The sequence below is a fragment of the Coregonus lavaretus genome (assembly GCF_964263955.1).
Source record: "Coregonus lavaretus genome assembly, contig: HAP1_SCAFFOLD_2295, whole genome shotgun sequence".
Classification (NCBI taxonomy): domain Eukaryota; kingdom Metazoa; phylum Chordata; class Actinopteri; order Salmoniformes; family Salmonidae; genus Coregonus; species Coregonus lavaretus.
Genome location: NW_028165417.1, coordinates 27689 through 45000, shown reverse-complemented (window position 1 = coordinate 45000; position 17312 = coordinate 27689). Strand labels below are relative to the sequence as shown.

At 43.7% G+C, this 17312-nt stretch overlaps 2 protein-coding genes across 2 annotated transcripts in view; both read right to left on the bottom strand.

Moving 5' to 3' along the window:
- The window catches only part of LOC311115892 (annexin A3-like), a 7920-nt gene extending 3786 nt beyond the window's left edge, over positions 1–4134 (bottom strand). The window contains exons 1-7 of the mRNA XM_084191015.1: positions 4055–4134; positions 3139–3186; positions 1812–1899; positions 634–728; positions 395–508; positions 200–290; positions 1–28 (exon numbers count right to left, since the gene is read on the bottom strand). The exon at positions 1–28 is cut by the window's left edge and continues 52 nt beyond it. Of these exons, the coding sequence (XP_084047141.1) occupies positions 1–28; positions 200–290; positions 395–508; positions 634–728; positions 1812–1899; positions 3139–3153 (431 nt within the window). The 5' untranslated portion in view covers positions 3154–3186; positions 4055–4134. The remainder of the gene's footprint in view (positions 29–199; positions 291–394; positions 509–633; positions 729–1811; positions 1900–3138; positions 3187–4054) is intronic.
- A 5673-nt stretch (positions 4135–9807) lies between these two features.
- Positions 9808–17312, bottom strand: part of LOC311115891 (extracellular matrix organizing protein FRAS1-like) — a gene marked incomplete at both ends in the record, with an annotated part of 33573 nt that continues 26068 nt past the window's right edge. The window contains 5 exons of the mRNA XM_084191014.1: positions 9808–10431; positions 10656–10802; positions 12046–12251; positions 13509–13675; positions 14721–14837. Of these exons, the coding sequence (XP_084047140.1) occupies positions 9808–10431; positions 10656–10802; positions 12046–12251; positions 13509–13675; positions 14721–14837 (1261 nt within the window). The remainder of the gene's footprint in view (positions 10432–10655; positions 10803–12045; positions 12252–13508; positions 13676–14720; positions 14838–17312) is intronic.

Here is a 17312-nt window from a genome sequence, read left to right as displayed (position 1 = left end):
AGGTCCAAGGTCAACTTCCTCTCAGTTTCTATGAAAGAAAATCTGTTGCAATGTAAACCTGTCTCCAGGTCAACTATCAAATAATCTTATCATCTGATGATGTCATCTCTGTCTAGGTACTGTGTCATTGAATTGATTGGTTGAAACACACAACTGATCCTAGCAATGATTATACTGATTGGTTATGATCAATTCTTACGTTTTAAATAGGCATCAGACAGCTCTTTAATTTGTTTGTTGGATCTTGAGGCGAAGATTTCTATCAAGACACTGTCTTTAGTCCCAATTCCCTGCAACACATTATTCTGGTGTTAGTGTTGAGTACAAATGAAGTTAAATTAAGAAATTATTTGTTTAGGGAGGCAAGAAAAAGGACGTTCTAAAGCTAGCTCACCTTAATGGCCTTGGCGACTTCCTGGCTGTCATAGACGGCAGGGGGCGTGGCCAGCGCAACCAGCAGGTCCTCAAAGTGACCATGGGTGTCCCCTTCTAAGTCCTCCACCAGAGTCTACAGGAAGACAGGTAGACAAGTGATCACACATACACACACAGAAAGAAAGAAAGAGAGAGAGAGAGACATAAGGAGAGGGAGAAAGAGAGTTGTGACCCTGGTAGAAAGTGTTGAGTTCTTACCTTGCCGGTTGCTTCTTGGTAAGCTTTACAGATGAGCTGACGTTGACTACTACTCCTCTGAGTTAGAACATCTATTAAGGTCTTCTCGTTTGTACCTGCAGACAAATCCAACAAGGCTGGTTGGCTATACAACAGAACTGATCCACACACGCACCAGAAAGGATTAGGGATTGTCTCTATAAGAACTATTTGATTTCATTTAAAATACTTTAAATGTGCTTGAGCGAGCTTGCCTGTTGCACTGGAACCAATAGAATAATCCCACCTGGCACTCCAAGCAGGCTGAAGCAAATGAGAGATCTAAAACAAGGCCAGTATTTGAGAGATCTAAAACAAGGCCAGTATTTGAGAGATCTAAAACAAGGCCAGTATTTGAGAGATCTAAAACAAGGCCAGTATTTGAGAGATCTAAAACAGGCCAGTATTTGAGAGATCTAAAACAGGCAAGTATTTGAGAGATCTAAAACAAGGCAAGTATTTGAGAGATCTAAAACAAGGCCAGTATTTGAGAGAGCTAAAACAGGCCAGTATTTGAGAAATCTAAAACAGGCCAGTATTTGAGAGATCTAAAACAGGCCAGTATTTGAGAGATCTAAAACAGGCAAGTATTTGAGAGATCTAAAACAAGGCCAGTATTTGAGAGATCTAAAACAGGCCAGTATTTGAGAGATCTAAAACAAGGCCAGTATTTGAGAGATCTAAAACAGGCCAGTATTTGAGAGATCTAAAACAAGCCAGTATTTGAGAGATCTAAATCAAGGACAGTATTTGAGAGATCTAAAACAGGCCAGTATTTGAGATATCTAAAACAAGGCCAGTATTTGAGAGATCTAAAACAAGGCCAGTATTTGAGAGATCTAAAACAGGCCAGTATTTGAGAGATCTAAAACAGGCCGGTATTGGAACCCAGGTCTGTTCTAGAAGAGGCCAGTATTTGAACCCAGGTCTGTTCTAGAAGGGGCCAGTATTTGAACCCAGGTCTGTTCTAGAAGGGGGCAGTATTTGAACCCAGGTCTGTTCTAAAAGGGGCCAGTATTTGAACCCAGGTCTGTTCTAGAAGGGGCCAGTATATTAACCCAGGTCTGTTCTAGAAGAGGCCAGTATTTGAACCCAGGTCTGTTCTAGAAGAGGCCAGTATTTGAACCCAGGTCTGTTCTAGAAAGGCCAGTATTCGTTACCTAGTCCCTTCATGGCCTTGCTGAGAGCCACAGCGTCATCCTTTGCGTTGAAATCTGCCTTGGGCTTGATGCTCCCTCTCTCCCCGGTCTGCACACAAAATAAACCAGCTTATATATTCATATTTCACAAATGAAAACAGTGACACTCAACTTCTATCAATGTGAGAACAGGTAAATGTTGCATTAGGTTGGGGAGTCCATGAGACCTTCCAGGTCATTCAATAGTACAGAAGCGGGCAGAGATACAGACACACAGCCAGTGAGTCACAAGTTTGTGCTATTGTTCGCTAAAGGGGTTTTATGCTTATTAAAACTGAGGTGGCCTAGCCCTCGACTACTGTCTATTTGCACATTGTAAATATACACAGAGTGTACAAAACATTAGGAACACCTTCCTAATATTGAAAAAAATATCATTTTTGCCCTCAGGACAGCCTCAATTCGTCGGGGCATGGACTCTACAAGGTGTGGAAAGTGTTCCACAGGGATGCCGGCCCATGTTGACTCCAATGCTTCCCACAGTTGTGTCAAGTTAGATAGATGTCCTTTGGGTGGTGGACCATTCATAATACACACGGGAAACTGTTGAGCGTGAAAAACCCAGCAGCATTGCAATTCCTGACACACTCAAACCAGTGCACCTGGCACCTACTAACATACCCCGTTCAAAGGCACTTCAATCTTTTTTTTTTTTTGGTCATTTAGCAGACGCTCTTATCCAGAGCGACTTACAGGAGCAATTAGGGTTAAGTGCCTTGCTCAAGGGCACATCGACAGATTTTTCACCTAGTCGGCTCGGGGATTAGAACCAGCAATCCAAGTCTCAATTGTCTCAAGGCTTAAAACCCCGTCTTTAACCTGTCTCCTCCCCTTCAGCTACACTGATCTAAGTGGATTTAACAAGTGACATCGATAAGGGATCATAGCTTTCACCTGGATTCACCTGGTCAGTGTATGTCAATACCTCTTTAAGGAATACCTGGGATAGGATAAAGTAATCCTTCTAACCCCCCCCTTTACTCCAACCCACACCCCCCCCCCCAAAAAAAAATAAAAAATAAAAAATAAAAAATTCATTGTAAAGTGGTTGTCCCACTGGCTATAAGGTGAATGCACCTATTTGTAAGTCACTCTGGATAAGAGCGTCTGCTAAATGACGTAATTGTAAATGTAAATGAAAGAGCAGGTGTTCTTAATGTTTTGTACAGTGTAGAAGATGTTTGTTTTATGCTTTACGCAAAGTTATCTTAAAAGTTATCCGAAGGTATTCATGTGAATTGCCTATTTTATTATCAACGCATGCATCATACACCACTAGTGATCTTACCCATGCATTTGCCATTTCAATGGTGATATGGACCGGTGATCTCCGTGTCTGGTGAGATAAGAACATTCTTATGAAATAGGCCACTTCTCTTACCATATTACTGTTTTAAAAAGTGATAGAGCACAGTAGCCTAAAGCACCAAAAGTGAATGAGATAAAAAAAATACAATAGAATACAATAAAATACAATAGAATACAATAGAATACAATAAAATACAATAGAATACAATAGAATTGTCACGGATTCTGCCGAGGCTGCTCCTCCTCCTTGCTCGGGCAGGCTTCGGCGTTCGCCGTCCCCGGAGTACTAGCTACCACCGTTAGATGTTTCGATGTTAGATTGGTTTTGTCTGTCTATTGCACCTGTGTCCGTTTGTGTCTGATTATGTGTCCTATAAGTTGCCTGCTTTGTGTTGGTTAGTTTGTGTGTTATTGTTACGCCTGTCCGTTAGTGCTGCGTGTTTCTCTATGTTTGTTGTTTTCGTTGTTTTACGCACAGTTTGCGTAATCGCTCGCCTCTGTTTTGTGTTGAGGCCGTTATTGTATTTTGCCTAGTGTTTCACTAGTAAAGACTGTTGGACTAAGCTTCGGTGTCCTGCGCCTGACTCCCACACCACATTACATCAGCCCTTGACAAGAATACAATAAAATACAATAGAATACAATAAAATACAATAGAATAGAATACAATAGAATTCATCAGAGCAATGTCAAAAGGATTGCAGATCAAAAACCGTATTCAGCAGTCGAGTCGATCTCAGTGTCAGGTATAGGCAAGATCAATCACATCACATTTTCATAAAACAGTGCATGAAATCACTCCTAACGCACGTCAATACACAACATCCGTCTACAGTATATCCTATTCATAAGACAAAACAATCTCGCAAAAATAAATGTATTGTAATGATTCTTACCTGAAGTTTAGCTACCACTCAACACAGTAGGCAGCAGCAGAAACCTTCCGCGTATTACAACACAGTGCCACACCTTTACCTGAGCTGAGGTGTAGCCTCCCTGTGCTTCCCAATGAGGATGTGACGTCATCCCCTGGAGAACAGAGGCTTACCTGTTAAACAGGTTTATGTTTAATACATGCCGTAGACTAATGTGCTTCTTCGTCGAGACTTTGCTGAATCACTTTTGTTTGAATCATCAAAATGCTGATTTAAAATGTTGAATAGTAATGGTACCATGTCAGAAGTGCAATTCTAGAACACTGTTACCATTTATATTAATCTAGAACACTGTTACCCTGTATATTAATCTAGAACACTGTTACCATTTATATTAATCTAGAACACTGTTACCCTGTATATTAATCTAGAACACTGTTACCCTGTATATTAATCTAGAACACTGTTACCCTGTATATTAATCTAGAACACTGTTACCCTGTATATTAATCTAGAACACTGTTACCATGTATATTAATCTAGAACACTGTTACCCTGTATATTAATCTAGAACACTGTTACCATGTATATTAATCTAGAACACTGTTACCATGTATATTAATCTAGAACACTGTTACCCTGTATATTAATATAGAACACTGTTACCCTGTATATTAATCTAGAACACTGTTACCATGTATATTAATCTAGAACACTGTTACCCTGTATATTAATCTAGAACACTGTTACCATGTATATTAATCTAGAACACTGTTACCCTGTATATTAATCTAGAACACTGTTACCGTGTATATTAATCTAGAACACTGTTACCATGTATATTAATCTAGAACACTGTTACCCTGTATATTAATCTAGAACACTGTTACCCTGTATATTAATATAGAACACTGTTACCATGTATTTTAATCTAGAACACTGTTACCCTGTATATTAATCTAGAACACTGTTACCATGTATATTAATCTAGAACACTGTTACCCTGTATATTAATCTAGAACACTGTTACCATGTATATTAATCTAGAACACTGTTACCATGTATATTAATCTAGAACACTGTTACCCTGTATATTAATCTAGAACACTGTTACCATGTATATTAATCTAGAACACTGTTACCATGTATATTAATCTAGAACACTGTTACCCTGTATATTAATCTAGAACACTGTTACCATGTATATTAATATAGAACACTGTTACCCTGTATATTAATCTAGAACACTGTTACCATGTATATTAATCTAGAACACTGTTACCCTGTATATTAATCTAGAACACTGTTACCCTGTATATTAATCTAGAACACTGTTACCCTGTATATTAATCTAGAACACTGTTACCCTGTATATTAATCTAGAACACTGTTACCCTGTATATTAATATAGAACACTGTTACCATGTATTTTAATCTAGAACACTGTTACCCTGTATATTAATCTAGAACACTGTTACCATGTATATTAATCTAGAACACTGTTACCCTGTATATTAATCTAGAACACTGTTACCCTGTATATTAATCTAGAACACTGTTACCATGTATATTAATCTAGAACACTGTTACCATGTATATTAATCTAGAACACTGTTACCCTGTATATTAATCTAAAACACTGTTACCATGTATATTAATCTAGAACACTGTTACCCTGTATATTAATCTAGAACACTGTTACCCTGTATATTAATCTAGAACACTGTTACCATGTATATTAATCTAGAACACTGTTACCCTGTATATTAATCTAGAACACTGTTACCATGTATATTAATCTAGAACACTGTTACCCTGTATATTAATCTAGAACACTGTTACCCTGTATATTAATCTAGAACACTGTTACACAATACACAGACGTCAGTTCAATCTAGTTTTGATTTCAAGTAACGTGAATTCAACATGAAATCAACAAAAAATTTGACCATGTCATTGGATTTAGGTTAAGTCATACTTCCTTTACGTTGACGACTTTTTATCAAATCCAATCAGTTTTCCACATTGATTCGTCATAGTATAGATTTTTGGGGTTGAAATGATGTGGAAACAACATTGATTCAACCATTTTTTCACCAGTGGGTAGGCCTACTCTTCTCAAATATCCATGGTTCGGGGAGACTCATATCTCATATTGGTTTTTAATAAAGCTTGCACAGATGCAGATGGGTACATGGATATTTGAGAATGAATGGTTACTCAGCAAACATTGCAAACCAGGTTTTTTTACAATCCCTCAAAGGAAAAATCATGTTTGTGGTTTGAACATATGCAACATTCCAAAAGCATAGGATACGCCAAAGCCCCTTGGGGGGAATGGACTTTTAGTAGTAAAACTGTATTGTAGGTCTGTAGCTCCTTCCTGCAACAGACGGATAGTTTGTCATTACCATAAAAAGACTGACTACTAGTTAAACCTGGGACACTATCAGGTTTGACTGGCCTTACAGAAACAACCCAGTTAGCAAGGAATATACAAGCATGTGTTTAACATTTTTATTACTAAAAAGGCACAGAATACAGGCATCGTATTGATAGCATTGGAATTATTTCCACAAATGATAGCACCAAAAAATCTCCAACTTCCCACTGTTTTTTTGATAGGCACACTGTTCTATGAAATTAAAGACAGATTGAGAGAGAGAGAAAGAGAGCGAGAGAGAGAGAGTGAGTGAGAGCGAGAGAGAGAGAGAGAGAGAGAGAGAGAGAGAGAGAGAGAGAGAGAGAGAGAGCGAGAGCGAGAGAGAGCGGGAGCGAGAGAGAGCGGGAGCGAGAGAGCGAGAGAGAGAGCGAGAGAGAGCTATTGACAAATCAGTGCCCCACAAAATGGTTTTCTGCAGAACATTCAGTGCTGTGGGATGCTGTGCTGCAGTAGTCATGTGTCATAATCAATCAATCAATAATTCACACACCACAAATGCTACACATCATTCTTACAGATGATGGAAAAAATTGATTATATGATATGGGTAATAACATGATATGGGTAATAACATGATATGGGTAATAACATGATATGGGTAATAACATGATATGGGTAATAACATGATGTGGGTAATAACATGATATGGGTAATAACATGATATGGGTAATAACATGATGTGGGTAATAACATGATATGGGTAATAACATGATATGGGTAATACATGATATGGTGTAATAACATGATATGGGTAATAACATGATATGGGTAATAACATGATATGGGTAATAACATGATATGGGTAATAACATGATATGGGTAATAACATGATATGGGTAATAACATGATAATAATGCATACTGCAATATCAACATGTCCCAAATGGCACCCTTATGACTATATAGTGTCCTATTGTCAAAAATAGTGCACTTCATAGGGAATAGGGTGCCTTTTGGGATGCGGTCATAGTGTTGTGGGATTGAACTTGTATGCACATTAAAAAATATATATATATAACTGAGGCATTTGGGGTATTTTGGCACAATGAAGGCAAGGCATAAAATAAAACAGACACACATCTTGTATAAAATATTACAATTTAACCGTAACATGTCCAAATTAAAAAAACAAGAAATCAATTCTGTTATAGTAATAATCACAAGGCTACAGCCGCATCCAATGGGAGTGAGTGGGTGGGTGGGTGAGTGGGTGGGTGGGTGGGTGGGTGGGTGAGTGAGTGGGTGTGTGGGTGGGTGGGTGGGTGGATGAGTGTGTGGGTGTGTGGGTGGGTGGGTGAGTGAGTGGGTGTGTGGGTGGGTGGGTGAGTGGGTGGGTGGGTGTGTGGGTGGGTGGGTGGGTGGGTGAGTGGGTGGGTGGGTGGGTGAGTGGGTGGGTGGGTGGGAGGGTGGGTGGGTGGTTGGGTGCGTGGGTGGGTGGGTGGTTGGGTGAGTGGGTGGGTGGGTGGGAGGGTGGGTGGGTGGTTGGGTGCGTGGGTGGGTGGGTGGGTGGGTGGTTGGGTGAGTGGGTGGGTGGGTGGCTGGGTGCGTGGGTGGGTGGGTGGGTGGGTGGTTGGGTGAGTGGGTGGGTGGGTGGCTGGGTGGGTGGGTGGGTGGGTGTGTGGGTGGCTTGGTGGGTGGGTGGGTGAGTGAGTGGGTGGGTGGCTGGGTGGGTGGGTGGGTGGGTGGGTGGGTGGGTGGGTGGGTGGGTGGGTGAGTGGGTGTGTGGGTGGGTGGGTGGGTGGCTGGGTGGGCACCAACCTAGCTAGGCTATATCATCTGCAGTAGCAGCATTCTATAGTGCACAAAGTCGATGGAAACACCAGTTTTTCTCTTTATCTGAATCAGATGGATTTTACAATCATTCACCGATGGAATTCCACTCTTTACCCTTGGTGAAAACACTTTGGACGATTTGTATGGATTTGGAAATGCATGAGACAGTACTGCATGTAATGGCACTTATGGAAAGCTTTTGAGCTAAAATACATAGTGGCTGCTTTTACACAGGCAGCCCAATTCTGATCTTTTTTCACTGATTGTTCTTTTGACCAATCAGATCAACTCTGAAAAAGATCTGATGTGAAAACATTTGATGTGATTGGTCAAAAGACCAATTAGTGGAAAAAAAAGATCAGAATTGTCTGCCTGTGTAAATGCAGAAAAACACCCCCTATTCCCTAGTTCACTACTTTTGTCCAGGACCCAGTGGTGCACTATAAAGTATAGATCAATGTTTCCCAACTCCAGTCCTCCAGTACCCCCAACAGCCCAACTCCAGTCCTCCAGTACCCCCCAACAGCCCAACTCCAGTCCTCCAGTACCCCCCAACAGCCCAACTCCAGACCTCCAGTACTCCCAACAACCCAACTCCAGTCCTCCAGTACTCCCAACAGCCCAACTCCAGTCCTCCAGTACTGTTGGTGGTACTGGAGGACTGGAGTTGGTATAGGGGATAGGGTGTCATTTCAGACACACAATATTACTAGGCTGGATCTTAGTTCCACAAGCAGAGACCTTAGTTTGAGGAGAGAGTGTGTTCATGGATTAATTGCACTTGAGAATATATCATTTACACACTACTCAATTAGTTGTGGGCAGAAGACCATAACACACTATAGGCCTGTATCCTAACAGTTTTTTGTGCAAATCTTCCATTGAAATGAATGAATGATGAACGAAAGTGGCGTTAGGATTGGGTCCTGACTGTGTTTAATAACCGTCATAGTGGTCATATTGGGGTACTGCAATTAAATAATGCAGCCGAGCTTTCGCTAAACTATTCAAATGATTCAAGACAAGCTGGAGCAAAGTGCCTGAGCTACTGGATGTTGATCATTTTGGCGTTGTTGTTGTCATGGACACATAAAGAGAAAACAAGGCAGCAGATTTCTCCCGACTGATTCCAAACTCTCTAGTCGTTCAACGACGACGACAAGTCGAAAACAATAATAAAACGACAGGAGACCCAAATAGATTCAAATCATGACACCATAGTTCGACAGTCGTTCACTCCTTTTCCTATTCCTGAGGTAGCCCAGTTCTGAAATGATTTGAATAAACGCTGAAAACGCTGCTACGCTTCCCTTTGTACTTTTATCTCTCATCGCGGTCATATAAAAATACATTAACAAACAATATCTTACTCCATAAGTACAAACAAACGCTTTTTAGAAAATAACATTTCTTTTAGATTTCTCATAAAATACTCCTCCACTCCGGGAGATGTTTCCCCTTGAGTATGTTACTTCTACTGGTTTAAACGGACAACTTTGGTGCCCCGCCTTGGAAATTAACTAGCAAGGGGAAACACTTGTGGGAGGTGGAGGGGATCCTCAGACCTCGGTGCCGTCGTTGTGGAGGTTGTTGTGGAGCTTGACCTCCAGGTTGACCTGCTTGAATTTCGCCCCTCCGTTGACCTTTGCCCCTCTGTTGACCTTGGAGTTGACGTTGTCGTAGTTACGGTTGATGTTGATGTTCCTGACGGTGCAGTGTTTGGAGCTGAAGTTCTTCTCCAGGGTCTTCTCCAAACACACCTCTACTTTGGTGTTCAGAGGGTACTCCTCCGCCATCTGGGACGGCTTCTTCCCAGCCGACTGTCGGCACTTCCTAAAGAGTAAACAGGAAGCCAGCAGGACGAGGACCAATAGGGTTAGCGCAGCCACGCCCCCGCCCACCGACCCACCCATCTGGGGGTTAAAGGTTGAGGCAGCGGAGACCTCGAGGCGGAGAGTCTTCATGTTGGTTCCGTTCTTCGTCTGGTCGCCTTCGTTGTCATAGATCAGAGACTCGTCTAGAGTGAGGCGTCCGCTGCGGTCAACCAGGTCCCGGCGAGCCCGCCCCCCGCCGCTGCTGTGGGTGAGCTGATAGGTCAGAGAGCGCTGGATCCTGGGGCCGGAGATGGACTCTGGACCAATCACGTAGATCACCTGCAGGTACCACTGATGCCCCGCCTCCACCTGTCAATCAAAAGAGAGAGAGAGAGCGTTACCATGGAGATAAATCAGATAAATCGTTTTATTTCTCTGAGAGTTACCCTCAAACCTGAAGAAGACATTTTTGAAGGGTACCTACATAAGGCCTTCATAACAGATTTAGAACTCATACATAATGCATTCATAAGCAGTACATTATCATTAATAAATCATTACAGTTAAGTGGATAAGTCTTTGTCTTCACTGACCTTGTACAGGGCATCAACTTTCATGGTGAACCCATCAACACCAGGCATGGCTGTCATGGTCTGTAGTTCGGTTATATCCGATGCAAAGTTAGCCTCGAAGGGAACGTCATGGAAGTACCTATCACAGACATCAGGCTGCTTCCGATCCTAAAGGAGAGACGTTACAACACCGTTATTTCAACTTATCCGGACCCTATCAAATCAAACACTAGCATACATGCTAACAAGGCTAGCTAACTGCTGGATGTGGGCTATAGATGTAGATGTGGAAAGTACATTAGCACATTAGTACAATTGTTGTTTAAATCTCATTATAAACTGGGTGGTTCGAGCCCTGAATGCTGATTGGCTGACAGCCGTGGTATATCAGACCGTATACCACACGTATGACAAAACATGTATTTATACTACTCTAATTACGTTGGTAACCAGTTTGTAATAGCAATAAGGCACCTCGGTGGTTTGTGGTATATGGCCAATATACCATGGCTAAGGGCTGTGTCCAGGCACTCTGCGTTGCGTCACACATAAGAACAGCCCTTAGCCGTGGTATATTGGCCAGATACCACACCCCCTCAGGCCTTATTGCTTAAATAAAGGTTGAACTTTCAGTTGTACTTTCAGTTGTAGTTTCAGTAAAATGTGTAGTTTCCAGCATTCGTGACAATAGCCTGCCATACAACCATTATTGTAAACAATAGCATAAATATGATCCAACAATACAATACCAGAGCAGTGATTTGTACACCAATAAGATTCCTCCTATTTGAATAGCTCACAGTCTTAAAATCTCTTCAAATCCATGACTTTGCCCTGAGAGACTTGACCAAACCAGTCTATCAGGTCACATGGGGTGGCTGTTACGTTGGGTGACATAGGGTACTGTCACTACCTCACAGTCAATGATGTGACTCAGTTGGTAAAAGCATGGCGCAAGCAACACCTAGGTTGTGGGTTCAACTCCCGCAGGGATCACATTTACAAATGATGTACAGTATGCACGCTGTAATACAAGTCGGTTTGGATAAAAGTGTCTGCTAAAAGGAATACATGGATTCTGCAAGCAGTGGCACTGGCTGCATTCCAGGTTGTCAAAATTGCAGTCACACTGCACAGATCATAAGTGTTTTTAGCATCTCAGGGAAGCACATTAATATGACATGGAAATCTTCTGAGCTGTGCAGTGTGACTGTGAAAAAGATGACCTGGAACATCACCAATATATCCAACCACTATAAGAGGAACATGGGAGTTGAATAGAAAATATGCCATCATAGAGATGGATAGAGGGCACAATTGCCACAAAACTTGTATTAGCATGGGCAGCACCATGGCAGACATAGCAAACATAGGACGCATGCCCTCTTTCCATCTCTATGGATATCCATACCAGGATCAGGAACCTGTGTTTGAGGTGTTTGTTGGGCTGGATGCAGCCGTACTGAGGGCCCTCGTTGTACAGAGTCCCTGTGGGGTCGAAGAAGGGCACGTATCCATCCCGTCCTGTGCACAGGTACACCTTCTCCAGCTGCAGCTTGTAGGCTGCGTTCAGGTTCTGCTCCGGGTTCCACAGCACCCTGCCATACAGTGTCTGGCCTGTAGGGGCAGCAGAGAGAAATTACTGTAATTCACAGCACACTGTCGTACAGCAGAGAGACATTACTGTAATACACAGCATCCTGTCATACAGTGTCTGGGCTGTAGGGGCAGCAGAGAGACATTACTGTAATACACAACACCCTGCCATACAGCTCTGGCCTGTAGGGGCAGCAGAGAGACATTACTGTAATACACAACACCCTGCCATACAGTGTCTGGCCTGTAGGGGCAGCAGAGAGACATTACTGTAATACACAGCACCCTGCCATACAGTAGAGAGACATTACTGTAATACACAGCACCCTGCCATACAGCGTCTGGCCTGTAGGGGCAGCAGAGAGACATTACTGTAATACACAGCACCCTGCCATACAGCGTCTGGCCTGTAGGGGCAGCAGAGAGACATTACTGTAATACACAGCACCCTGCCATACAGCGTCTGGCCTGTAGGGGCAGCAGAGAGACATTACTGTAATACACAGCACCCTGCCATGCAGCGTCTGGCCTGTAGGGGCAGCAGAGATACATTACTGTAATACACAGCACCCTGCCATACAGCGTCTGGCCTGTAGGGGCAGCAGAGAGACATTACTGTAATACACAGCACCCTGCCATACAGCGTCTGGCCTGTAGGGGCAGCAGAGAGACATTACTGTAATACACAACACCCTGCCATACAGCGTCTGGCCTGTAGGGGCAGCAGAGAGACATTACTGTAATACACAACACCCTGCCATACAGCGTCTGGCCTGTAGGGGCAGCAGAGAGACATTACTGTAATACACAGCACCCTGCCATACAGCGTCTGGCCTGTAGGGGCAGCAGAGAGACATTACTGTAATACACAGCACCCTGCCATACAGCGTCTGGCCTGTAGGGGCAGCAGAGAGACATTACTGTAATACACAGCACCCTGCCATACAGCGTCTGGCCTGTAGGGGCAGCAGAGAGACATTACTGTAATACACAACACCCTGCCATACAGCGTCTGGCCTGTAGGGGCAGCAGAGAGACATTACTGTAATACACAGCACCCTGCCATACAGCGTCTGGCCTGTAGGGGCAGCAGAGAGACATTACTGTAATACACAGCACCCTGCCATACAGCGTCTGGCCTGTAGGGGAAGATTTTGTCTTTGGTTATGCAGATAATGGGTAATAAAAATAAATAATAATAGCTCAACTATCCCCGTTCTCCCCTGATGACTTCATTTGAGTCTGCCCTGTGGCTCGTGTGTGGAACAGTCATTGTACCCATAGAGAAGGCTCCCTTGTAGTCCATCTCAGCCATGGACATGTCAGCGACGGCAGGGTCCATTATGAACACCTTCTCATTGTTGCACAGCTGGAACTCTGTGTTGAGGCTGTAGACGACAGGCACCGGTCGGTTGGTCTGCTGGAAGGCTATAGGTAGTTGGAACCTGGGAGAGACGACATAATGTCAGGTTGTTACCGTATACGTAGAGCATGGCCATATGAAGCAGGGTCCTAGGGTGGAGCCTTGAGGGACACCACAACGTAGATAGATAGGAGCATGGTAACAGTGTCTAGATAGGAGCATGGTAACAGTGTCTAGATAGGAGCATGGCAACAGTGTCTAGATAGGAGCATGGTAACAGTGTCTAGATAGGAGCATGGCAACAGTGTCTAGATAGGAGCATGGTAACAGTGTCTAGATAGGAGCATGGCAACAGTGTCTAGATAGGAGCATGGTAACAGTGTCTAGATAGGAGCATGGCAAGAGTGTCTAGATAGGAGCATGGTAACAGTGTCTAGATAGGAGCATGGTAACAGTGTCTAGATAGGAGCATGGTAACAGTGTCTAGATAGGAGCATGGCAAGAGTGTCTAGATAGGAGCATGGTAACAGTGTCTAGATAGGAGCATGGTAACAGTGTCTAGATAGGAGCATGGTAACAGTGTATGGCCCTCACTAAGTAGTGTATGGTGGCTGTGGAGGGACATACTTCTATTTGGCCCTCACTAAGTAGTGTATGGTGGCTGTGGAGGGACATACTTCTATTTGGCCCTCACTAAGTAGTGTATGGTGGCTGTGGAGGGATATACTTCTCTGGGGCTCTCACTAAGTAGTGTATGGTGGCTGTGGAGGGACATACTTCTCTGGGGCTCTCACTAAGTAGTGTATGGTGGCTGTGGAGGGACATACTTCTATTTGGCCCTCACTAAGTAGTGTATGGTGGCTGTGGAGGGACATACTTCTATTTGGCCCTCACTAAGTAGTGTATGGTGGCTGTGGAGGGACATACTTCTCTGGGGCCCTCACTAAGTAGTGTATGGAGGCTGTGGAGGGACATACTTCTCTGGGGCCCTCACTAAGTAGTGTATGGTGGCTGTGGAGGGACATACTTCTCTGGGGCCCTCACTAAGTAGTGTATGGTGGCTGTGGAGGGACATACTTCTCTGGGGCCCTCACTAAGTAGTGTATGGAGGCTGTGGAGGGACATACTTCTCTGGGGCGTGGGCTGTGCAGGACAGAGGCTTGTCTCCAGGGTCGGTCCATGGTTGGGTTGGCTGCACGGTACAGGGGATCAGAAACACTGTGTACTCCCCGGAGTAGTCTTTCCTGGAACACAACAAGCACACACATTATGTAAAGCTCCTCTAACAGAGACGCTTCTGAACCTCATTTGCATGATGATTCAACCTTGCCTGAGACCTGACGACTTACATTGTGTCCCCCGGCTAATGCCTAGGCTTTAGCTTAGCTCAGCAGGCTAACACCGTTTTGTGGCATGCAGAAAACACAGGTTGGAACAAAAGCCTACACACCAAGTAACCTGCTGTAAGAGGTGGCCCTCCAGAGCTGGTAGGGAGAGTCACTGGGTATATCTATTAATATATATCTATAACTCTATATAACAGTATGTCGGTGTACTGACCTGCTGTATGAATGAATGAATGAATGACTGAATGACATTTTATTTTCGTGTCAAATCGCCAATTGGCAGCCCATCCCTTATGGGATTAATTGACACATAAACAAACATTACATCAATTCACTGTGGTAATTAAATGATCATTATAATTTTTCTTCCAGTGTTTGCTGCATTGCGCATCGCATAAAGAGTGAAAAAAAGTAAGGTAAAAATCAATATATAATAGTAAATAAGGTTATCCAAATAATAATTATCTCCCTAGAGAAGTAAAATAATATACATGAACTCAGTAAAAAAAAAAAACGTCCCCTTTTCAGGACCCTGTCTTTCAAAGATAATTCATAAAAATCAAAATAACTTCACAGATCTTCATTGTAAAGGGTTTAAACACTGTTTCCCATGCTTGTTCAATTAACCATAAATAATGAATGAACATGCACCTGTGGAACGGTCGTTAAGACACTATCAGCTTACAGATGGTAGGCAATTAAGGTCACAGTTATGAAAACTTAGGACACTAAAGAGGCCTTTCTACTGACTCTGATAAACACCAAAAGAAAGATGCCCAGGGTCCCTGCTCATCTGCGTGTGCCTTAGGCATGCTGCAAGGAGGCATGAGGACTGCAGATGTGGCCAGGGCAATAAATTGCAATGTCCGTACTGTGAGATGCCTAAGACAGCGCTACAGGGAGACAGGAAGGACAGCTGATCGTCCTCGCAGTGGCAGATCACGTGTAACAACACCTGCACAGGATCGGTACAGCCGAACATCACACCTGCGGGACAGGTACAGGACGGCAACAACAACTGCCCGAGTTACACCAGGAACGCACAATCCCTCCCGCAGTGCTCAGACTGTCCGCAAAAAGGCTGAGAGAGGCTGAACCGAGGGCTTGTAGGCCTGTTGTAAGGCAGGTCCTCACCAGACATCACCGGCAACAACGTCGCCTATGGGCACAAACCCACCTGCCGCCCTAGTACTTGATGGAAAAACCCTTGTTGGCAATCACAGAGGTCAGACGTTTCTTGTAGTTGGCCACCAGGTTTGCACACGTCTCAGGAGGGATTTTGTTCCACTCCTCTTTGCAGATCTTCTCCAAGTCATTAAGGTTTCGAGCCTGACGTTTGGCAACTCGAACCTTCAGCTCCCTCCACAGATTTTCTATGGGATTAAGGTCTGGAGACTGGCTAGGCCACTCCAGGACCTTAATGTGCTTCTTCTTGAGCCACTCCTTTGTTGCCTTGGCCGTGTGTTTTGGGTCATTGTCATGCTGGAATACCCATCCACAACCCATTTTCAATGCCCTGGCTGAGGAAAGGAGGTTCTCACCCAAGATTTGACGGTACATGGCCCCGTCCATCGTCCCTTTGATGCGGTGAAGTTGTCCTGTCCCCTTAGCAGAAAAACACACACATAATGTTTCCACCTCCATGTTTGACGGTGGGGATGGTGTTCTTGGGGTCATAGGCAGAGCTCTTTGAGTTGATGCCAAAGAGCTCCATTTTGGTCTCATCTGACCACAACACTTTCACCCAGTTCTCCTCTGAATCATTCAGATGTTCATTGGCAAACTTCAGACGGGCCTGTATATGTTCTTTCTTGAGCAGGGGGACCTTGCGGGCGCTGCAGGATTAATTTTTTTAGTATGTTACCAATTGTTTTCTTGGTGACTATGGTCCCAGCTGCCTTGAGATCATTGACAAGATCCTCCCGTGTAGTTCTGGGCTGATTCCTCACCATTCTCATGATCATTGCAACTCCACGAGGTGAGGTCTTGCATGGAGCCCCAGGCCGAGGGAGATTGACAGTTCTTTTGGGTTTCTTCCATTTGCGAATAATCGCACCAACTGTTGTCACCTTCTCACCAAGCTGCTTGGCGATGGTTTTATAGCCCATTCCAGCCTTGTGTAGGTCTACAATCTTGTCACTGACATCCTTGGAAAGCTCTTTGGTCTTGGCGATGGTGGAGAGTTTGGAGTCTGATTGATTGATTCCTTCTGTGGACAGGCGTCTTTTATACAGGTAACAAACTGAGATTAGGAGCACTCCCTTTAAGAGTGTGCTCCTAATCTCAGCTCGTTACCTGTATAAAAGACACCTGGGAGCCAGAAATCTTTCTGATTGAGAGGGGGTCAAATACTTATTTCCCTCATTAAAATGC